Source organism: Zootermopsis nevadensis, unplaced genomic scaffold, assembly GCF_977971745.1.
Source record: "Zootermopsis nevadensis isolate Lab colony 2312 unplaced genomic scaffold, Znev_1.0 Znev_ptg000011l, whole genome shotgun sequence".
NCBI lineage: Eukaryota > Metazoa > Arthropoda > Insecta > Blattodea > Termopsidae > Zootermopsis > Zootermopsis nevadensis.
The window spans coordinates 11,328,420-11,348,393 of record NW_028259143.1 but is presented as its reverse complement, the minus strand read 5'-3'; the positions used below and the strand labels follow the sequence as shown (position 1 = coordinate 11,348,393).

General features: G+C 39.5%; 1 protein-coding gene across 5 annotated transcripts in view; it reads right to left on the bottom strand.

The window, feature by feature from the left end:
- The window catches only part of Mct1 (Monocarboxylate transporter 1), a 54,964-nt gene that overhangs the window by 31,800 nt on the left and 3,190 nt on the right, over positions 1-19,974 (bottom strand). The window contains exon 2 of one of the 5 annotated variants that reach the window (XM_087347283.1): positions 18,466-18,677. The exons of 1 other annotated variant lie outside the window; for it this stretch is intronic. Coding sequence is in view for 2 of the 4 variants with exons in the window: in XM_022076594.2 (XP_021932286.2) it covers positions 11,904-12,045 (142 nt within the window). In the remaining 2 variants the exon portion in view is untranslated. Of the gene's footprint in view, positions 1-4,019; positions 4,039-11,903; positions 12,139-18,465; positions 18,678-19,974 lie in introns of those variants that run through there. 3 more of the 5 variants (XM_022076594.2, XM_022076595.2, XM_087347282.1) reach the window with 3 other exon arrangements.

Genomic DNA, 19,974 nt, shown 5'->3' with positions numbered 1-19,974 from the left:
GCGTCAGCGTTTTGAGAATGACAGAGAGGCGGAGATGGTTGTCACACAGTGGTTCCAATCCCAGGCGGCAGACTTCTACGACACAGGTATTAAAAGTTGGTCCCACGGTATGATAAATGTCTCAATTCCGGTGGCAAATATGTTGAAAAATAGCTGGACACTTGCTGTATCTGTTGCAATAAATATTTCCATGAAATTGTGTTTTGTTTCTGTAAACGGCCCCAGGGAAACTTACTTTTGGGACGCGCCTCGTATGTCTGAACATGCCGCTGTAAATGGCTATATGCAGACAAATCCATTCTACGTTCTTAATTTTGGTACTAACTGAATGTGAGAGGTCAGCTTCACGTTCCTACTGTTTTAGCTCCGAAAGACTGGGTGGGTGATGAAAAATTCACGCACTTCACTGGGATCGAGAGCCGACCGACTTTACTGTTTAATCAATCTGATCTTACTGTTTAACAAGAAAATAAGTTTACTCTTTAGTGTACATGACTGCTCGTTTCCTTGTAACTAACTCCAGGGTGAAGACGTTATTGAGAAACTAATATTCTCTCAAGTAGGATTTTAGGTTCTCGCGGTGGTGAGTACTGAGGATTGTAACGCCGTGTAGTCTGGTAGAAGTTTACCAACGTTTCAGATGGCGCTACAACCCAGAGGACAGCCATCTTCATTCTCACAAGTGGTCAAGTGATTTCCCACCTTTTATTAAACATGGAATCCAGTAGATTACAGCGAGATTTATGGTTTTCAAATTAAGGACTGTGTTACTTATTACAAATTATACGAATATCTAACTATTTATAATTAAAGAAAGGGTGAAGACAGAAGTAGATTCAATTTGAGGAGTGCTTACTACTATTCGGTTCAGATACTTTTATCGTATCACGTCCTACCTAAAAACCCTAAGATTACAATAAACAAAACTTATTTCTGCCTGTTGTTCTGTATCAGTATAAAACTTAATTTCTCGCTCTCAAGACAATAACACAATTTTCAGGTTTCTGGGTACTTGTTGAGGAGAATATTTGCTCGTAAGAGGGGGGAGTAACAGGAAAAGTGAGAAAACAACGCAATTAAGAACTTCATAATGTATTTTGTATTTTTTTCCAGATATTATTACGGTGATCAAACGAAGCAGAATGAGTTGAATCGAAACATTTAATACCCATGGAAGGATAACATCAAAGTGGGTGTTGAATACGCAACATATGAGGATGTGTTCCCGATTCAACTCGCTAAGTATAGACTCCAATGGCGGGCTGATGTGAACACGGTAATTAATTAACACCTGGATTCAATAAGAGGAAGAAATTTCCCGACTAGTTGCACGACTACCAGCTTCTCAAAAAACTCTACTGAAAGTAGTCAGTTACATAGAAGGGATGTGTTAAATAGTGTAAATGCAACGTTGTATTGAAGCAGGATTAAGGGCGGAAGTTAATATCAGCAATCACACTAACTACTCCGGAAGTGTGGCTGGCGCACAACAGCCAGAAATTAACCTTGTGGAACGTTCAGAGCAGAAATGACGACAAACAACAAACTGCCTTCACGTTCCTCACTCACATAGCGTTTATTCTGGGATTTCCCTAATTATCTCAAACTTCTAAGCCACTTACAGCGCTGTGTGTGAGGCCAGATGGGGAAAATTATGCAAATTAAGAAGACTACATTTCAAATGGGATTGTAAAACCATTCTTTTAGGATTGGTTTATGTGACAACACTGCTGAGCGATGTGTGTGTCCTTAAAATGTTAATGTAGTTTCGTACATAATAAAAAGGAGTGTCAAAGGCCTCAGAAAATATGACAATTTCTAACTCCGACATTGGTAATTCACGTACTGTTTTCGTGTAACATAAATGTAATACACAGTACGTAGTACAGAGTATACCATTTTAAAGGCAACTTAACAATAATCACGAATTATAATATGAACATGAAATCAGAAGCGGGTATATTCCCGTGTTAATAGACACTCCCAATCTTCCCATGATATACGAATTAAGATTTCCCTTAATGCTAGGCTGCTGTTCACGCCCGCAGCTAAAATGATGTGCAGGTTCGAATATGGCACATTCATTATAACTTGTATTTGTCCTCGAACATTCCTTCACATCGAAATCCTTTGCTGTTGTTAATTAAACATTCCGCAATGCGAACCTTTACCAGGAAACAACTAATAAGACAATAACACACCGACTAGAAACAAAATTTCGGGAAACAGGAAGTGTTCGTCTGTGACAAATGTTCGCCTGCCAACACAGGAAGCGCTCGTGTGTCTTCAAGGCCATGGTGGGTGGACATCTGCTGTAAAGCTGTTCTATAATTTCTTCCTACGGAAAAGAAAAAACTTTTTTGTCTTGTATCGCCACCAAGTAAGTAAAGTAAAGCTGCCCTACTATACGCCATGTAGGCGCTTGGGGGGAGTGGATGTATAGCTCCTACTCATTCTTGACCTCGGCATTAGATGAGGGTGAGTGGTTAGCATCACGCTTTACCCCGGGGAAACGATCCCGGTACCAATTGGATAGGAGGCTGGGTGGGCCCCAGAACAGGTCTGGACGCAGAGGTTAGAGGAAATATCCTCTGACCCCGTCGGGGATCGAACCCCGGTCGTCATCCCGTAACTACTGACTCAGCTACGCCGGCTCCACCAAGCTTACAAATTGATCAGAATGTACTAGCTAGAGTCATCGTTTGTCATGAATGGTAGATCTTCATGCGTATAGGCTAGAAAGTTCCGAATATGAATTAATTGTGTCCAATACAAGATACCCTGCCCATGACCCGTAAATATCGGCGACATTCCAGTAAACGAGGTCAAGTCTCGACTAATTGCATGATTCAAGATCTTTCTTACTTCATTCTGACTTACTTGGTCAATAAATACGCTCCTTTAATGTTCACAAAAGCACGTTATTGGACCACATCCCGGCTCAGCTGAACCCAGTCCATGCTCTCACACCATAGTTATTTAAAAACCATTTTAATATTATACCCCAATTTACACTTAAGTTTTCTGATTGATCTCTTCGTCGTGCTATGAAAGCGTAAGGGGAAGTGGAGGTAAAGTTTCACGCTTTCTTAATCTAGGCACTAGACTAGGTGGTTGGTAGGCTTGACGCCTCCGTCACTTAATACCGGTCTGCATGCCGCAACGAGGAGATAATTCGGGGGGGGGGGGGGGGGGGTCCTGTTGGGCGCTGAACTCTGTCCATCCAACTCGTAGCTAATCACTTTACTAACTGCGCCACCTCAGCCCACAACTGTTGAAAAAAGATTTTAAAAGTGTAAAGATGGGGCGATCCATACTGACATGATGTTCATACCAAGTTTCATGGAAACTCGTCAACTAATTGAAATAACATTGTCGACCAGGTATGTCACACCCAGTTTCTACTAAAGAAAATGTCGTTTAAGAACAAGGTAAATTATACCGTGAGCTATAAAACAAGAGTAGAATCATAGCCTCCTATCCGTCCTAATTCTAAGCTTAAATTTCAGAAGTATTTTTCGTTCCTATATTTCCCCATAAGCACACGCAAATTTAAATACTATTGGAACACATTTCCACGTTATTTTATTAAAATATACAACAGTGATACACAATTAGATATTTGGCATTCATTTTAAACTTAACATTTATTAAAGTTTGAACATTGAGACCGAACATAGTGCATATAATTCAAGAACAGAGTCGGGACGCGTGAAACTTGCCTGATGTGTATCTTTACAAACAAGCCTGGATAAGCACTCTTTAAAGTACACTAAAATTCCAAAGGCGTCCTTTACGCCACATCACGGGCGATGATTTCAGCAGGGCAACCAAGGTAATTGTTGCGGCAATGGTATCGAAGGCCATTGCTGTAGCAGTCTTGAAAGACGCAACAGACAGACATGGAAGGGCCCTTAAGGATTGTTCATCATTTGCGTTAAAGTTTGAGAAAAGTGGGCTGAAACGTTAATATCAGTTACACAAGAGTATTTTCAATCATATCTACAAATGTCACCCACCTCCGGCTTCGTGTTGCGTCCTTGGAACACATAAACAGTGCACCAACTGGAAAACGGGACTGATGCTGGAAAAAAGTAATGGTTCCATATATGAGCAATCTGAGCATTGTTTATTCAAAGTAGCTTCCTCCTGCATCTTCACACTGCACACAACGATCACGAAGCAACTGGAAGGAATGGCGGATGGCCGTGTCTGGAACTCTGTTCAGTACTCTCGTTACAGCCCTTTGAATGGTGTCCACGTCATCAAAATAAGAGCCTTTCAGTGGTGCTTTGAGTTTTGGAAACAAAAAGAAGTCACACGGTGCTAAGTCCGGTGAATCCGGTGGATGCGAGAATACACAGACTTTTTTGGTGGCTAAAAACTCCCTAACAATGAGAGCCTTATGGCTTGGTGCGTTGTCATGCAACAGGAACCAAATGCCATCTTCTCGATACTGAGGCCGTACACGACGGATTCTCTGAAGCGAACGTTTCAAAATGTCCAGATAGTAGGCAGCAGTAACTGTCTGGCCACTGGGTACGAACTCTTTGTGCACAATTCCCTCGCTATCGTAGAAAATGATTATCATTTTTTTTATTTTTGATTTTTCTTGGCTTGGGGAGAGTTTGGCCTGCATGAAATTACTTCACGCGAAAGTCAAATCTAAGGTTATCAGGTTCGTCATAAAACGGTTCACCTTACTACCTTTGGTTTGATGTATGAAAAATGGATACAGCCTCTATTGATTCGCTTGCTTGTCTGTCATCTGACCACAACACGAACCTCTCTCTCTCTCTCTCTCGGCAGTACAGCTGTGAGCGACGGTCGAGTTCTGAAGCAACAGCAATTCGAGTTACAGGTAAAGCAAACCTCTTGATGAGAAGCTTCACAATTTGTACTCTTCATCAAATATTATTAAGATAATCAAATGCAGGAGGATAAGATGAGCGGGGAAGATAAGGAATAGGTACAAAATGTTGGTCGCAGATCTTGAAGGGAGCCAAGCACTTGGAATACCTAGGCGTAAATGAGAGGATAATATTAAATTGGATCTCAAGGAAATAAAGTGGGAGAGTGTGGACTGGAATAAATTTGTTCAGGAAATGGCCCGGTTGAGGGAACTGAAGAACACGATAATAAACCATCGGAATTCATAAATTACTTCTAGCAGACTGCTCGATGGAGTTAGTTATCCGTTCATGTAAGTCGCACTTTAGTTCAAACAAAGGTTAAACTTTTTAAAATTTGTTCAGAACTACGTTATAATGTTAACATTCTTTAATTCGACGGTTTGTTCGATTTTACTAAATAAAAAAAATAGTTATCACTTTTCAGTGTCGCACCTCACCTACGTATCAGCTGTCAACAACAGATAGGCCGATGTAGCGTAAACATTAACACAATGATAGAGGCCTACGCTTTGAACTGGCCTATGTAAAGCTGTCTGCTTACAAAAATAATGGAGATAAACTTAAATAGGTTTATCAGAAGCGTTTCTGATACCTACGTTACGCTGTAAACAAAATCAAAATATGAAAACAGTTAGGTAGTTCGTGTACCTATAGAACCATGGTCATACTTCCCTACAACAAGGATGCACAAATTTTTCATTTTGGAGATCCACATTACCAAACTGTCCTTCTTCTGAAATATTTTGAAGGGCTTTTATCGATTTTACGACGCTGCATAAGCAACTGTAGCTGTCTTGATTAATGGCTTAACAAAGAATAGCCGAACTACAATATTCCCTCGATTTTAAGACTTAGTATTCTTCACATTTTAACATTTCTGAAATCGGGGCGCGTCTTTGCATTTGATGACGTGTAAGAATCGATATAACGTTTTATGCCCCCCTGAAAGCCCATTACTACAAAGAGGGTATGTCTCACAATCGATGGCGTCCGGAATACGGTAGTATCAGTGATTTATAGTAGGAAATGGTTTTGTATGAAGACAGTTAAAGTAATCCTTAAAAAAATATTATTTGTATGAAATATCCTCCGAAACATAAAATATGTTAGCGAAATATAAACTAAAGAAGTTCTTCTTCACTTCATGATGCATGTATTCACGCCTGTTCCGACTTCACATCCTCATTGCATCTGTTACAAGGTCTACCATGGTCTCGGCTTCCTTGTGGTTTATACTGTAGGATACGTTCCGGTTTCCTGTCACTTGTCACTCTTTTCCGTCCCACTGCACTCATCAGATTCCGATAACTAACCTCATTTCACTAATTGGACGTCGATTAGTTATCGTAATCATGCAAATGCCCAAGTTCATTCTAAGAGGTCCCGATGGGTAGGTGATAATTCCGGTCGTCTTAACCGTATAATTTTATAACGCTGTGTGGTCCTAGGTGAAGCTGATTGTTTCGTAGTGAGTGGAAGAAAATGGAGTTACTTGGTTTCGGTTGCTGCCTAGAGCAAACGGGTCGAGACTGGGTTTGGAAGAAGTAAAAGTCCAGTTTAATAATTTCTCTGACCTCGTACAACGACTAAATGACACGTGGGGATTATCTGTTACCATTTATTCAGAGACGTAGTAAGGGCTAGCGCAAACGAGCGGTTTTTTCGCCGCAGTGGTATAACAACCGCATATTCTTGTTGGCTGTGCGCACGGACGGCGAAATAAACGCCAATATTTGCGTTTTATTATCAGTTGGAAGCTGGATTTTTTGTAGACAGTAAGTGTGTGCTCTAAGCTGATAAGTCGAGGCATGGATTTTGTTGAGACTGTCGCTGTGCGCGCTTTTGGTAAGAACAAGGCCAAAGCGCAGAAATAAATTTTGGTTCCCTCCACTTGTAAGTCAAAGATTGTTGAAAGCCCAATTTCAAAAGTTATAAGAAGACCTGCGTATGTTTCCAAAGAGATTATTCAGATGCTTTCTTTTTTTGTCAAGTTGGCTCGAGTTCGGCAGTAGAGCTTCACAGACTTCCACCCACAGTTTTAATTTAGTTTTTGTCACTGTACTCCGATATGGCCGAAATGGCCAGTGCCAGTGCCAGCCTTTTCTCCTGTTCAGTTACACCAATGTCGGGCAAACAATGGTCGCCGTGCGGCTGTTTCGCCGCTCGTGCGCGCACTCAGGTTGGGTTTTTCGTGTTCTATTGTCTTCGTCAGCAGCTGTGCGGCCACCGCACCGCATCGAAAATGAAGCACGTTGCGGCAGAACTACCGCACGTGCGCTCGCTTCCTATTGAAACAGTGCGTTCCATCAATTCGGCAGAAAAGACGCTGCGGTCCAAACCGCTCGTGCGCGCAGGGTCTTACAGTTGTATTTATTCCACACATCATTGATTGATTGTTTACTTGACGATGACTGGTAAACGCTTACTAAATTGCACAGATCCCTAACAGCCGAATGCCATTGGCTACGTATTATTTTACATCTTCCGTTCCGTCATTTGGATTCTACGACTGTTCTAGAGCAGCATCGCGAAAACCCCAAGAAGTTCGCGATTTTTTCCTGGCAACTGGCGGAAGAAAGGTATTAGTACGTATACTAAGTAACTAATAAAAGCCCTATCCACGACAGAAACCAAAGCACTTTATTTTTAGACGCGAATATTATACAGTCCGGCCGGACAGTAAACACCAAGTCATTGTTCATGGTGGGCAAGATGGCAACTTTAATGTTCGCAGAAACGTTGGTTAAGACTCAGCATTCGACGAGGCTCACACCCAAAAATCGAAGTTACACGTTAAAACCAAAGGATTCGTTTAAGAAGTTTCACTTTGCAATGACTTTCATACGCTATTGTTTGTAATATTCCCTACTTACGTTGCTATGACCCGAACGACCAAGTTGAAGTAGGAATTTTCTCTGAGCGTACGACTTTGTCACTCCATTAATACGGCTTATATTTCATCTACCTTTACACATTATCTACGTATCTGGTCACGAGAATGAATCAGGCACAACTATGTTCACTGTACAGTCTTAACATTTCAAAGAAAGAAACGTGACTTGTATTACCTTGAATTTCGCAGATGGTATAGCCTCGAGAAAGAGTGATTTCAGAAGAAACATTTTTAATTCTCTTGAAAATAAAGGTGTTAAATTTTCCGTGCTTCGGTCTAAACTATCAGATTTTCCAACTCGTAAAAGAATGTTTACGTCGAAAGTATTTTTCATTTTCTTCCTGGATATGGTATGCTCAGCACTTCAATTAAACTTATATAGAGACTGTCCCAAAAAGACATACACGCAGCAGCAAATTTGTTGGTTGCTTGTCAATCAATTGCTCACCTCTGTCAATTGTGTCACGAAGCTAACGGTGATCATTTTGAACACTTACATTAGATACTCTTATCTGCGAAGTGCCAATGGTTTATTTTATTAAAATCCCTTTATGTAAGTCATTGAATGTTAGTATACGTCATTTTATATACACCCTTATATGAACACTTCTAAAACAACTCCACGAAGTCTCGGATTTCTATTGATGTTATCAGAATTCACTACTTCTAGACACAACGGTTTGTAGTTCTAAAAATATTAACATTCCAATTGTAAATGTATATATTAAAGTTGTATGAAATTACACAGCACGACATCCCAGAAGGCAACCATCCACAAGATCCTAAGTCTTGTCCCTGGCGTGAATCTAAAACAGACGTAGCCAGTGACCTGCCAGTGTTTAGAATAGAAATGAATGCCACAGTGCGACATAGACAAATGGAGACTCCGTTTAAATTACCCATGCAAGTCTGAGAAACTGTAAACTGCGGGTAAATATGGGTTCATAAATTCGCTACATGCCAGGAGCTTCAATTGGTTATAATGAACCGGATATTTTTATTCTGGATAATAATGTAAAAAAGGCAAAATAACAAAAGATAACAAAAATTGAAGATTTCTGTCTTCCGGGTTTTTGCACTGTGTAGTCTGGTCGATGGTTACCAACGTTTCAGAGGTCATACTACCTCCGTCATCAGGGCGATGAATATCCCTGATTGTTTCGTTAACAGACATGAAAAAATATAGAGAATTCGCAGAAGGTTGAAAAATCGGTCTCACCCCATGGCAACAACAACAATAATAATAATAATAATAATAATAATAATGGAAAATCTCACTGCAAAACAATAAAAAATAACTGGTTATTGGGAAAACGCTGACTTAATGACAATAATAATATGAATATCATCCTCCGCCTTGCCAAAACAGAACCTCGCCTGTGAAATATTAAAACCAATACAGCAGACACAAACGTGGAGATATTTTGAACAAAAATACATGTCGCAGACTGGGTAATTATATTTTAAATTTCGGAACAATACAATTAGATACAATAACAGATTGAAAAAGACTTAAATCTCTGGATTTGTATTATGAATGAACTCAGTCTCTCCAGACGAATACCTTGAAACAAACAACAACCGTCTCTTTCTAATCCTTACCCACAGCAACATTTGCATTTGAAGGAGCGCCATTACAAATCAGAGACAGTTTAAATAAAATAATACACATTACGCCGTTTTTTAAAATTATACTGTTATGTTGGATATCGCACTATTATTAAAATTGTATTGTTATTGCTGATGTACACGAGGATTATAGTTCTGCCGCTGCTTTTATGTAGCCTGCGTTGCTCAGGATGTTTTCCTACGAACTTCCTACAAAAGGTTAATACTGAACCGTTAGGTTTTCTTCAGGAAAAAAGGTATTTGTGAGCCTCGTAAACTTCTTAAGGGTTTTGGCAGATCCTAAACAGAGAAAGTCCGTTCACTCGTCACATAACAATGAAAGCCCACAGGCCAGGACGTACGCCACGTTATTTTGCGACATTTTTTAAAGGTGACGAATACTGTGAATTCCAGGAAAGACAGAAAAGTCTTCCATCTCTGTATCTATCGATAGAAAATAAATAATATGGCCAATAAATATGTTTTATGGCGAATTATAATCCATTATGACTTAAAATTGTATACGACAAACTATACTAAATTCGCCACCCATCTTCGAAAATGCAGTCAAGATTTACACCGTCCATCCATTTTCGCTTCCAACTTCAGTGCAAAAATATCTTCTACCCTGAAGACGGAGGCAGGCGATAGTTTCTTCCCAAACGTTGGTAATAAGACTAAATCGCGTCATAAACTAGAATACTGCAGTCCTAATAAGACGTAGTTCTTCATGTAAATAAATGTGTAATCTTACTGACTTATATGAAAAAGAGATATCTGTCTGAAACACTTTTCTTAACTTCTTAGCCCCTTTGCCGTATCACCAAATCTGATACGTAATATTTACATTTTCACTAGCATTACCTTTCAAACTGACTTTATCACATTATCGTTAAACACTCACAGTCCATGGGATTCCCCTCCCCCGTTACCAAATCCTATGATTGTCCTTGGACCAGCTTGTGAAAAGAACGTGTAGCTAAACTAAGCGAATGCTCTGATAAGGTGGATCATCACGAATCGTATCACTCTGTAGTCACAAAGAACCAAAATGTTGCATCACCTCTGTCACCACAATCATCACGGCACCATGGTATGTGTCGTAAAACACACAGCAACCACAGCTCGAGCCACGTTACAGCACGTGTCTATCTCCCTAAAATCCATCTTATTGTTCTCGTACATTTTTACAAATCTGTTTCATATTTGTAGAATTTGAATGAAAAACTTTTCCCTTTTGTTCTGCCAGTAAAGTTCCATACACCTCGGCACTGAATGCTCCGGTAACTTTACCCACAAATACGATATACAGCCTCCGGTATACACTGTCCGAACGTAGTGGTGAGAGAAGAGAAACAATCCCTGAATCCCTGGGCCATCCGGAAACTGAACTCGTGTCCTCGAGTCCGTGACCGGTCACAAGTGATTGATCTGATCGGGTTTACCAAACGACTTCTGCAGCTTCTGAATTCATTGTACAGTTTCGTTTCAAAACTAGAGCGGAAGAGGAAATGTTGGTGTTCTGCTTCGGTAAACAGCAAACACGTTGCAACCACGTGTTTTGTGAAGCCCGCCAATGTACCAAGGTTTACAAGGCTTGCATAGTGATCAATGATCGGTACTGCCGTAAAGGCAAAGCTGTCCTTTGTGCCTTAAGCGCAACGCTTTATAAGACGACATATGAGGGTGGATGTATCAGCAGCCGAGCTAAGACTCACTATATTACATTAAGACCAGCTCCGTCTTGATCAGACGTTTTCGAATATCAGTACTGTGTAATGCCGGAATGAGGTCAAATGTCAATGACGCATTTCTGCATAATATTTCAACTGAAAAAATAAAGATATATGCTTTAATTCTGAAATGATAAGAAAAATTAAGTTTGGAACAACAATTTTACAATACGATGGCCACGTGTTCGTGTCCTTGAGTTTGGATCTAGGCCAAACATAATTATTATAATATCTGAAACGTTCGTAATTGTTGAAGGTTGTTCTAAATTGTATAGCGTAGATGGTGGTGACCTTATTGTAAAGATAGACCTAATTAAACCAACACAATTTTGACAAGCATGCACTTCAAACTTCAGCTGCATGTTAAATTGTTTTTTGATTAATAATCCATTGAGATTTCCCTGCACAGCTTCAAACGTGAAATAACATTATCGGGCAAATAGTACTCTCACAAAATCCTGCTTGATCACCTTAACGTTGAAGAAATGGCAGTGTTTTATAAAACCCGATTCATCAATGTGTTAACAAAAGGCAACCGATGGACCCTATCAAGAGCCAGCTTAATCCAATTCACATCGTAACAACTTATTTCTGAGAGATCTATTTTAATAATATCCTCTCACTTCTACCAAAAGCCCATTTTCTTCCCTTGGAGACTGACAACGAAAATTATATATGAGGGTGTACTTGTTTCCCATCCAAAGCATGAATGAGCTATGAAAACAAAACCTTTGGCTGAATATCATGAACACTTACTAACGATGTGGATCATGAACGAAGCGAACACGACCATCCACCCCCAACCGCCGTCTGGAGGCGGAGGCTGAAGACTGGTGTCCAATTCATCCTCGTGGGTGGCGCTACAGGTGCGCTTCGTGGGGGTCGGGGCATGCGTCATCTCACGGTGCACCACAAAGACGTCAGCATGTGACTCACAAACACTACGAACCTTTCGCCACGACAACCTCAACGCGACTGAAGGCAGCGCTGGCTGGAACCCGCAGTACATAACGCAGCGATAGCCTTATGCAAGACACGTGTTTCGGGTCTCGAGACATCTTTCCGTGTTTCTGTCAAAACGTATTTCTGTTGGGGTGGAAAGGGGGTCAAAACCAAAAGCTATCGCCCATACTTTATATGATCCTCAAATTAAACATTACAAACAAAATATAACAAACATCTCTTTTCCTTTAACTTTAATTTCAAATGCTTTTCTATTTTGTATGGGTTCATATTTCATGAGATATGCGACAATAAAAGAGTGTTTGTCTGTACATTGTGATATATTTAACGCTGATTGGCTATAGCAATCTGTGCATCTAGTGATCTGTACCTCTGCCAGTAATATATAAGTCGACACCAAGGTTAATGAGGGTAGGAAATAGCAAGGAAAGCATGTGGAACCACTGTGCTACTTTCAACACATGTAGCTTTAACCTTAAATGTTACAGGGACAGCACAAGTGCCAGTACCCTGCCAAAAATTGGCGTCAATTTTGAATCGAAAATTTAGTCTTTCAACGGTAGGCAATACCGATATATTTTCTTCAAGACCGTCAAAATACGTTAAAATTGTCGGACATCTTTTTCTACTAAAATAATACTGCACATACTTATAATTCTCAGGTTATTTAACAACGTTTCTCCACCCGTAGAGGTTTTGTAACGTCAGAGTGCAATGAAGATGGAGGGGTAAGTTCTTACAGAACAGGAAGAAACTTCGTACTTACTTTATGGCATTAGCCTGTACGGACTGAGAGAAACCATGAGAAGACCCTACAACTGAGCCAGTCCGTACTTCGCGTGTTCAGAACATATCAATTTTCATGACGTAGTACAACGGCAGGAGCAAATTGTCATTTTGTTGACAAGTGGCTCGCAGTGGCGAGTTACGTTTTCGTTTTGGTATTTTCAAGCAGGAACGGGAAAGATGTATCGATATATGGATGTATCGATATGTGGGTTTATCGGTATTTTAATAATGATATATAGCCTGAATTATCTGATATTTTCTGTGCTGATAACAAAGGGTTCAGATAATTTAACAAAAATTAACAAGGGGCATCCTACATCTGACTACCTCCATACAGCAGAGTATTCTCAGCTAACAAGCCAAACGCTTTGCTTTTTAAGATCTTCGCCGTTTAAAGAAATCGCAGGTTCATTATCGTGTTGTCAAGATCCTGGTATATACCCTATATTAATAAGCTGGCTGAATTCAGTTCACGCACATATTTTATTCCTTTAGATAGCCTACAACCCGCTTAGGGTATGTCTTCCAAGAAATTTAAGTCCTTCAGCTTTTACGACTAGAATGTTTAGTATGTTAGGTTTATATTCATCATCATGTCGTATCATCCGGAAATCTGTATGTCATCTTGTACTCTGCAGCCAGATGTCAACATTGCAACCTAATTACAAAAATAAATTAAACTTGATTTAATATAAATTGCCATCTGCCAACTGCAGAATTAAGCATGCAATGATTGGAAAACAATGACACAGCAACCAAAGTTCCATTATATTATGTTAATCTAACAAGGCCAACAGCATTTAAATTGAAAGAAAGGCCTGAATGGAAAAGTCCACTTGTACGTCATAGGCGTAGATGAAACAAAGATATTAATAAAAGTCTTAAGGATATATGTGTGAGGGTGTGGACTGGATTTAATTGTCTCAGAGATAGGTCCAAGTGGCGACTTAATGTAAACACTAATGAACCTTCAGGTTTCATATAAAAACATCTGAGCTACTACCAATTTCTCAAGATGGCATCTTCTTTATGGAGTTAATTAACCCAATAAGACGAAATAAGATGCAGCAGAAAAGCTTCACAGTCTGATGAGAACGACACCAAGTGGGAGTTTACGAAGCCTGTCATGCTTGTCATCGGAATTTAACACAATACAAAATATTGGACAGTTTAGTTGCTTAACATAAAATTAATTTACCAACTATGTATAACAGAGTCCTCGAAGAGCTCAGCTGGACAACAAATCTCCCGTATTTTATAAAACCTAAAGTCTCATTTCTCATTGGGTCCGATTCTTATTAAAATGAGTTCACTCCACGCCTTCACACCTCCTCCTTTAAGAAACTTAAAAAAAATAACCTGGATTCTTTATTCCCGCCTCCACAACAATTAATATAATCGGTCTCATTAGTGAAAACTACCTACGATGCTAGCACGAAGGTACCAGAGGCTTTGTGGGACACTTACTGCACGTTTCGTCATTTCTATTCGTTTTTCCAGAGCAGAAATTTCTACAACAAAATAATTTATGAATTAAGCAACATGAAAAGGTCAGGTCTGGAACATAAATAACTGTCTGAGCATATTGTCCTTTTCGTTACTAGACATGGGCGTATTTAAGGATGACCTTAGAATGTTCGGGAGACAAATTTATCGCAGCTTCGTTAGCTCCTACTCATTACTGTCGCACAATTAACTGCTTGGCGTATCAGAAGAAACGTGATTTCCTCATGACAAACAGAAGTTGATCACACACACACATCAAATAGGCATAACTACTAATACCTATAAATCCTTAATTATGTAAATCTTTGTCAATTACATTACAAATAATTCTCCCATAATCTTATCTCAGCGTTTCACCTGTGTTAATCATGTTACAGCCATATCTTGCCAGTTACACAACTGCACTTCAGTGAATAAACAGACAAAAAGCTTCTTCAATAAAATCTCACAGCAGTCAAACATCCTTATTTTCTACGAGATTGTTTTGACGTAAAGAGCATTAGGTCTAACGGTCCACAGGTACAAAATATTTTCGATTGGGTCCCAAGCCTTTCTCGCACAAATACAGTCTATAGCTGATGCTGATTTCATCAATTCTGATTATTCGGTTGTCACGGATACGCTGATTGGTCAGCTCCTTAACTCCGAGAACGTGTTACAGTCAATGGTCACCCCAGACGCGTATCGTCAACATTCGTCTTTCCACCCGTTCGTAAAACTCCAAGTGGCTCATACAGTTATTATATTATTATTTAGTGTTCTGTCTGACGACAGGTCCATATGAACAGGATCCTTCCATCCTTTTCTCGGACTGGGACCTGTTCATACACGTTCTTGGCAGATGATCCAGAAGTGGTTTGCCATTGCCTTCTTCTGTGTGTGAATGGAGTAATTGTTGGGATGTCACGGAGAAACCGGGGAAGCCCCCGGAGGAAAACTCCGTGATTCCTAGACCACGGCCTTGCCCAACACTAATTATAAATTCGGACACCGCCGGGAATCGAACCCGAGACCCCATCTACCGTGAATGTCACTTCTTTTCACATCATCTGACCACAAAAATCTGATGACAGATCGTCGTTGTCCTTTGGTTCACTCCACCAATAAGAGCAACGTTAAACGTGTCACAATATAAGACTACTACTCAAAAGTCAATTAAACCAAACAGGTGCTAATGAGGGGGGTTCACGTTTTCATATCCGCCATCTTTATCACTACTGCCAATACCACTTGAATAAATTAAAACTGCATTTTATTTATATTTCTTCTTCTTCTTCTTCTTCTTCTTCTTTATACTGTTGCCTCTCCATGTGCTATCATATTGCCTGTTTCTCAACAGAAAATCTTTGACCTTGACAGTGTAAACGAACGTTGTAGAGGCAATACATCTACCTTATAAAATTATAAGACTCTTATTGTGCATACAGCTTCCTCAAATGGATTACACCAGTTTCTAGCCATAGATTTACCACTGTCGGACTTCCTCGTGGGTCCTTAATGCCAAGGTCAACGTCTTTCTTCTGAAGACGGTACTTAATCATCTTCCCATATTTCATTTAATATATGTACTTCTCTCTTATTTAATTTATACTATCCGACATTGTAAACACTTTATTTCATTAGCCAAAATTTCATTTCTGGTTAAAGCTGTCCGAGACTTCAAAAAATTTCAACTTTGTTCCATTTTTACTTATTCTTTTCTGGATTATCATTATATATGTATTTCAGTTGCATGTTTCTAATAAAGAGGTCTAGCTCTTAAAGTTGGCTGTAATGAGATATAACATGCTACAAAAAGTGACATAGAAATATTCAATGGCTCACTAGTAACCTATTTGCAAACTATTCGTTCGAATCACGTTTAGCTAGCAGTTACGTCAGAAGCAAATCGCCTGTAAGTGCTGTATAATATTAATCGCGTACAAGCAACATAGCTAAGAGTAATATCGTTCTTATTCATACAAGTAAGCCGCAAACAATATTAGTCATAGCGTTATTCTCATGTGAACTTTGACATATCGAAACGTCTATAAACCGGAATTGTTGCTGATTCGGGTAGTAAACGGTCTCTTTGTGATCATAAGTCATGCACTAGAAAGTAAATATGGCGGTTTTCATAAGGTGCACGGCTGTAAAATATTTTTCGGCGATGCTTTATAGTTTACTTACATTAACAGAATCAATATTTTGATACTGCAGTGAACTATATCAGCATTTGAAGTTCAACGATTATGAAACAAATGCGTTTCAACTCTATTTAAACATTCTTCAGTTCTTAAAGTAAATCTGTTTAGCTTGATTTGTGATTGTCCTTTGTTAAAAGAGGTCGACTAATCCAAGACGCTAAACACTTTGGTATATAGTTTCCAGTCAAGCGCCACCAGAGGCACCTACAATTATCATGCAATATTACCACTTGAACTAAGGTATTTAAAAGATAATAAAAAGGTAAGACACACTTACTGAAGATCTAGATGCGATAACAGAGCGAATGCGCCAAAACTCCACATGTACGTAGACCCTACATTTCCTAACTTGTTTACCCCCTCCACCTCTTTCCTCCTGCCTTTATGTAGCTGGATATTTCCCTTATTTAGCCTTATGTCTGTAACCAGTAATTATATCTTACTTCAGCTATTCTGTCTACAAATTTAGAGTTTCGTCCACTTTTATGACTGCGTGCATTGAGCCGGGCTACATAAATATATTCAAATTTTAAACTGTAAAAATTATATTAAATTTTTATCACGATCCTAATGTATAGACCCTCAGTTTTAGAGAAATTTCATGTCATAAATCAACGTCCTAGAATTTCAGGAACAATTCAAATTTATACCAGTTAGGCCCATATTAGGAAAATTCCAAACGCATGCGGTACCAGCACAGCCCTACCACTATTTTTTTTAATGATCTGAGCGCTAGACGCTAAATAAGAATGGAGACAACCTAAAAGAGTTTTCTCAGAGATGTCACAGAATACAGAATAGCAGATTACAGGCCTAAAAGAAATTAAGAAATTACAGCAGAACTGCAACGAACGTATACAAATACGATAATAACAACTAACAAAAGCGTTGGCTAGGATATTTACAAAGAATGCATAAAAACCTTCGTAACCAGGGCAGGTCACTTGAGCTTAATCTAGGATGCTGACGGCGACAAACTACCTTAACGCACCCCAGTCAACTATTTGCGTTCTTCCAAGTTGAGGGGGCAGACACAAAGTATAATGTAGGATTTGAGGTTTTCACAGCGGTGAGTATGAAGATTTCCGTCTTCTGGGTTGTTGCGCTGTGTAGTCTGGTTGATGTTAGCCAATGTTTCAGAGGTCATACTGCCTCCGTCATCAGGGCCCGGATGACCGAGGCAGTATGACCTCTGAAACGTTGGTTAACATCGACCATACTACAGAGCGCAACAACCCAGAAGACTGAAATCTTCACAAAGTATAATGCAGGCATTATTTCTAACTCTAGTTCAAGGGTTATCAATCCGTGGCTCGCAGGTTGCATGTAGATCGTCGACGTGTTTTTTGGTGGCACGCGACATTTTTGTAACACTGCGTAATGCTGTACGATTTAAAATATTCCACCTGACATCTCCAAATACGCTTTGTGAATGTGAATATTCGGTAGTACCTACAGCTGTGAGGAACTTAACTAAGCAGCTTAATGAAGAAAGTCAAAATGCTAAGGAGTTTCGCAGACGAGCATGCGAATTGCAACAAAATAAACTAAAACCTGATACAGCCTGGGGCGCAGAAAATGCTAGTCAGTGGCTGATTCAGGTGTTACAGAACTGAAGCTGCATCAAGAGCCTTCGTCTTTCGTCACTCGTTTCTAGGGCACAGGTAGGCAATGAACGTCTGCAACGATCTACCAATTACTTTACTAGTGGCCTTGGGAGCTTTGTCTTTGTGTGAATATTGCGCTATATGGTTGCCTGACAACAGAACGCGCATCGCACAGAAACAAAACATCTGACCTTGAGATGTACGATTGCCACATTTACTTCAATAAACAAAGCTTTCCTAACTATGACACACAATTTAATAACAAACCTGGAGTTATTTCTTCAAGATAAACATTCTTCTCTGTTTAACGTTCTCAGGTTCGCTCCCTGGGCTGTCTATGTGGAATTTGCGTTGGACAAAGTGGCTTTTCTCTGAGTCCTTCGGTTTTCCCCTGTCACTATGATTCCACCGCTGCTCCGAATTCTCACTCATGTATCATCTGCGACCTGGACACTAGGCCCGCTAATTGCCGTTCTGCCCTATTAGAAAGACAAGCAAAAAGGGGCACACAAAGCATTTGAATTGGGAAAACGGTCAATGTTTGTACCGAAGCTCATTTGTTTTTAAAAGCTACGAACCACACATGTACAGACGATTGATAAACATGTCATCGTTCTGAAATTGAAATTTATCAAATGTGTACTTATGATATGGAAACCAATCGAAAAACAAAGGTTGATAAAACGTCCTTCATTTTATCTAAATTCTGTTATTTACACGAAGACTAACGAAACTCGTCACTTGATGCGATACTAAGCCATTTCAATCCAGATTATGCTGTTTCAATAAATATCCACAAAATTTACTTTACTAAAATCCTCTTATTCCCTTATTGGTCTTCCATGTGGATTTTACGTAATTTCACTTTCATCTCAGCAAAGTGGAATAGAAAGTGTTTTGATGACCGAAAAATGCTACAGCTAAACAGAACAGAGTTTATACAGGAGTCAATTAGCTTGTAACAACCTACTGTTACGTTCTATAATCGCATTAACGGTATTAAAACTCACAGAAATAGAATGCGACAAAACAAAATCAAATTTTAACATTAACCAGGTACCGTCCAATTACGAGCAGCAAGGTATTTCAGCGCCATTTCCTTTAATTATTTTCGGACCTTTGAAATTTTTCCCAACAGGATGCATGAATATAATATTAAATTCATTTCGAAAATTTCAGCAACTTAAACCTTATTTTGAGAAAAAGAAACCGAACAAAGAAAAACGGACGCTTTGTGGACAGAAGTGGTTAATTACGGACACGCAAAAACGTGCATAAGAACCATGAGGCACAGATGTGTTTAATCGAGAGATCGGAGACATTAACCGATATTTAAAAAACAGATCGGACCTCAAACATTAATCGCTAAGCTTACTATTAATCTGACGGGGGGGGGGGGGGGGGGGGGCGGAACTGAACTTCAGAATACCGAAAACAACAAGAGGCTGACATATGTAGCTGACAAAATAGTTTTGTTTTTAAAGTAGTAAAGATAATCTATCGTTAATAGAGACGATAAAACAACTCGCATTGATTTTATTGTACCAAACTGTCCATGGTGTCTTCTTGGTTGTGATGCCGTGTGAACTGAAGATGAAGACAGTAATTTCCTTGAAATCGTTTGCACCTACCTACAAGTACACATGGCATCACATCCCAAAAGGACATCGACATATTCACCGCTGTAAGAACTTCAAATTTCATACAGTAAACTACTTCACATCTGCTGAACAAGATTGTATGTAACATATAAAAGCAAGTAGGCATGCATACATA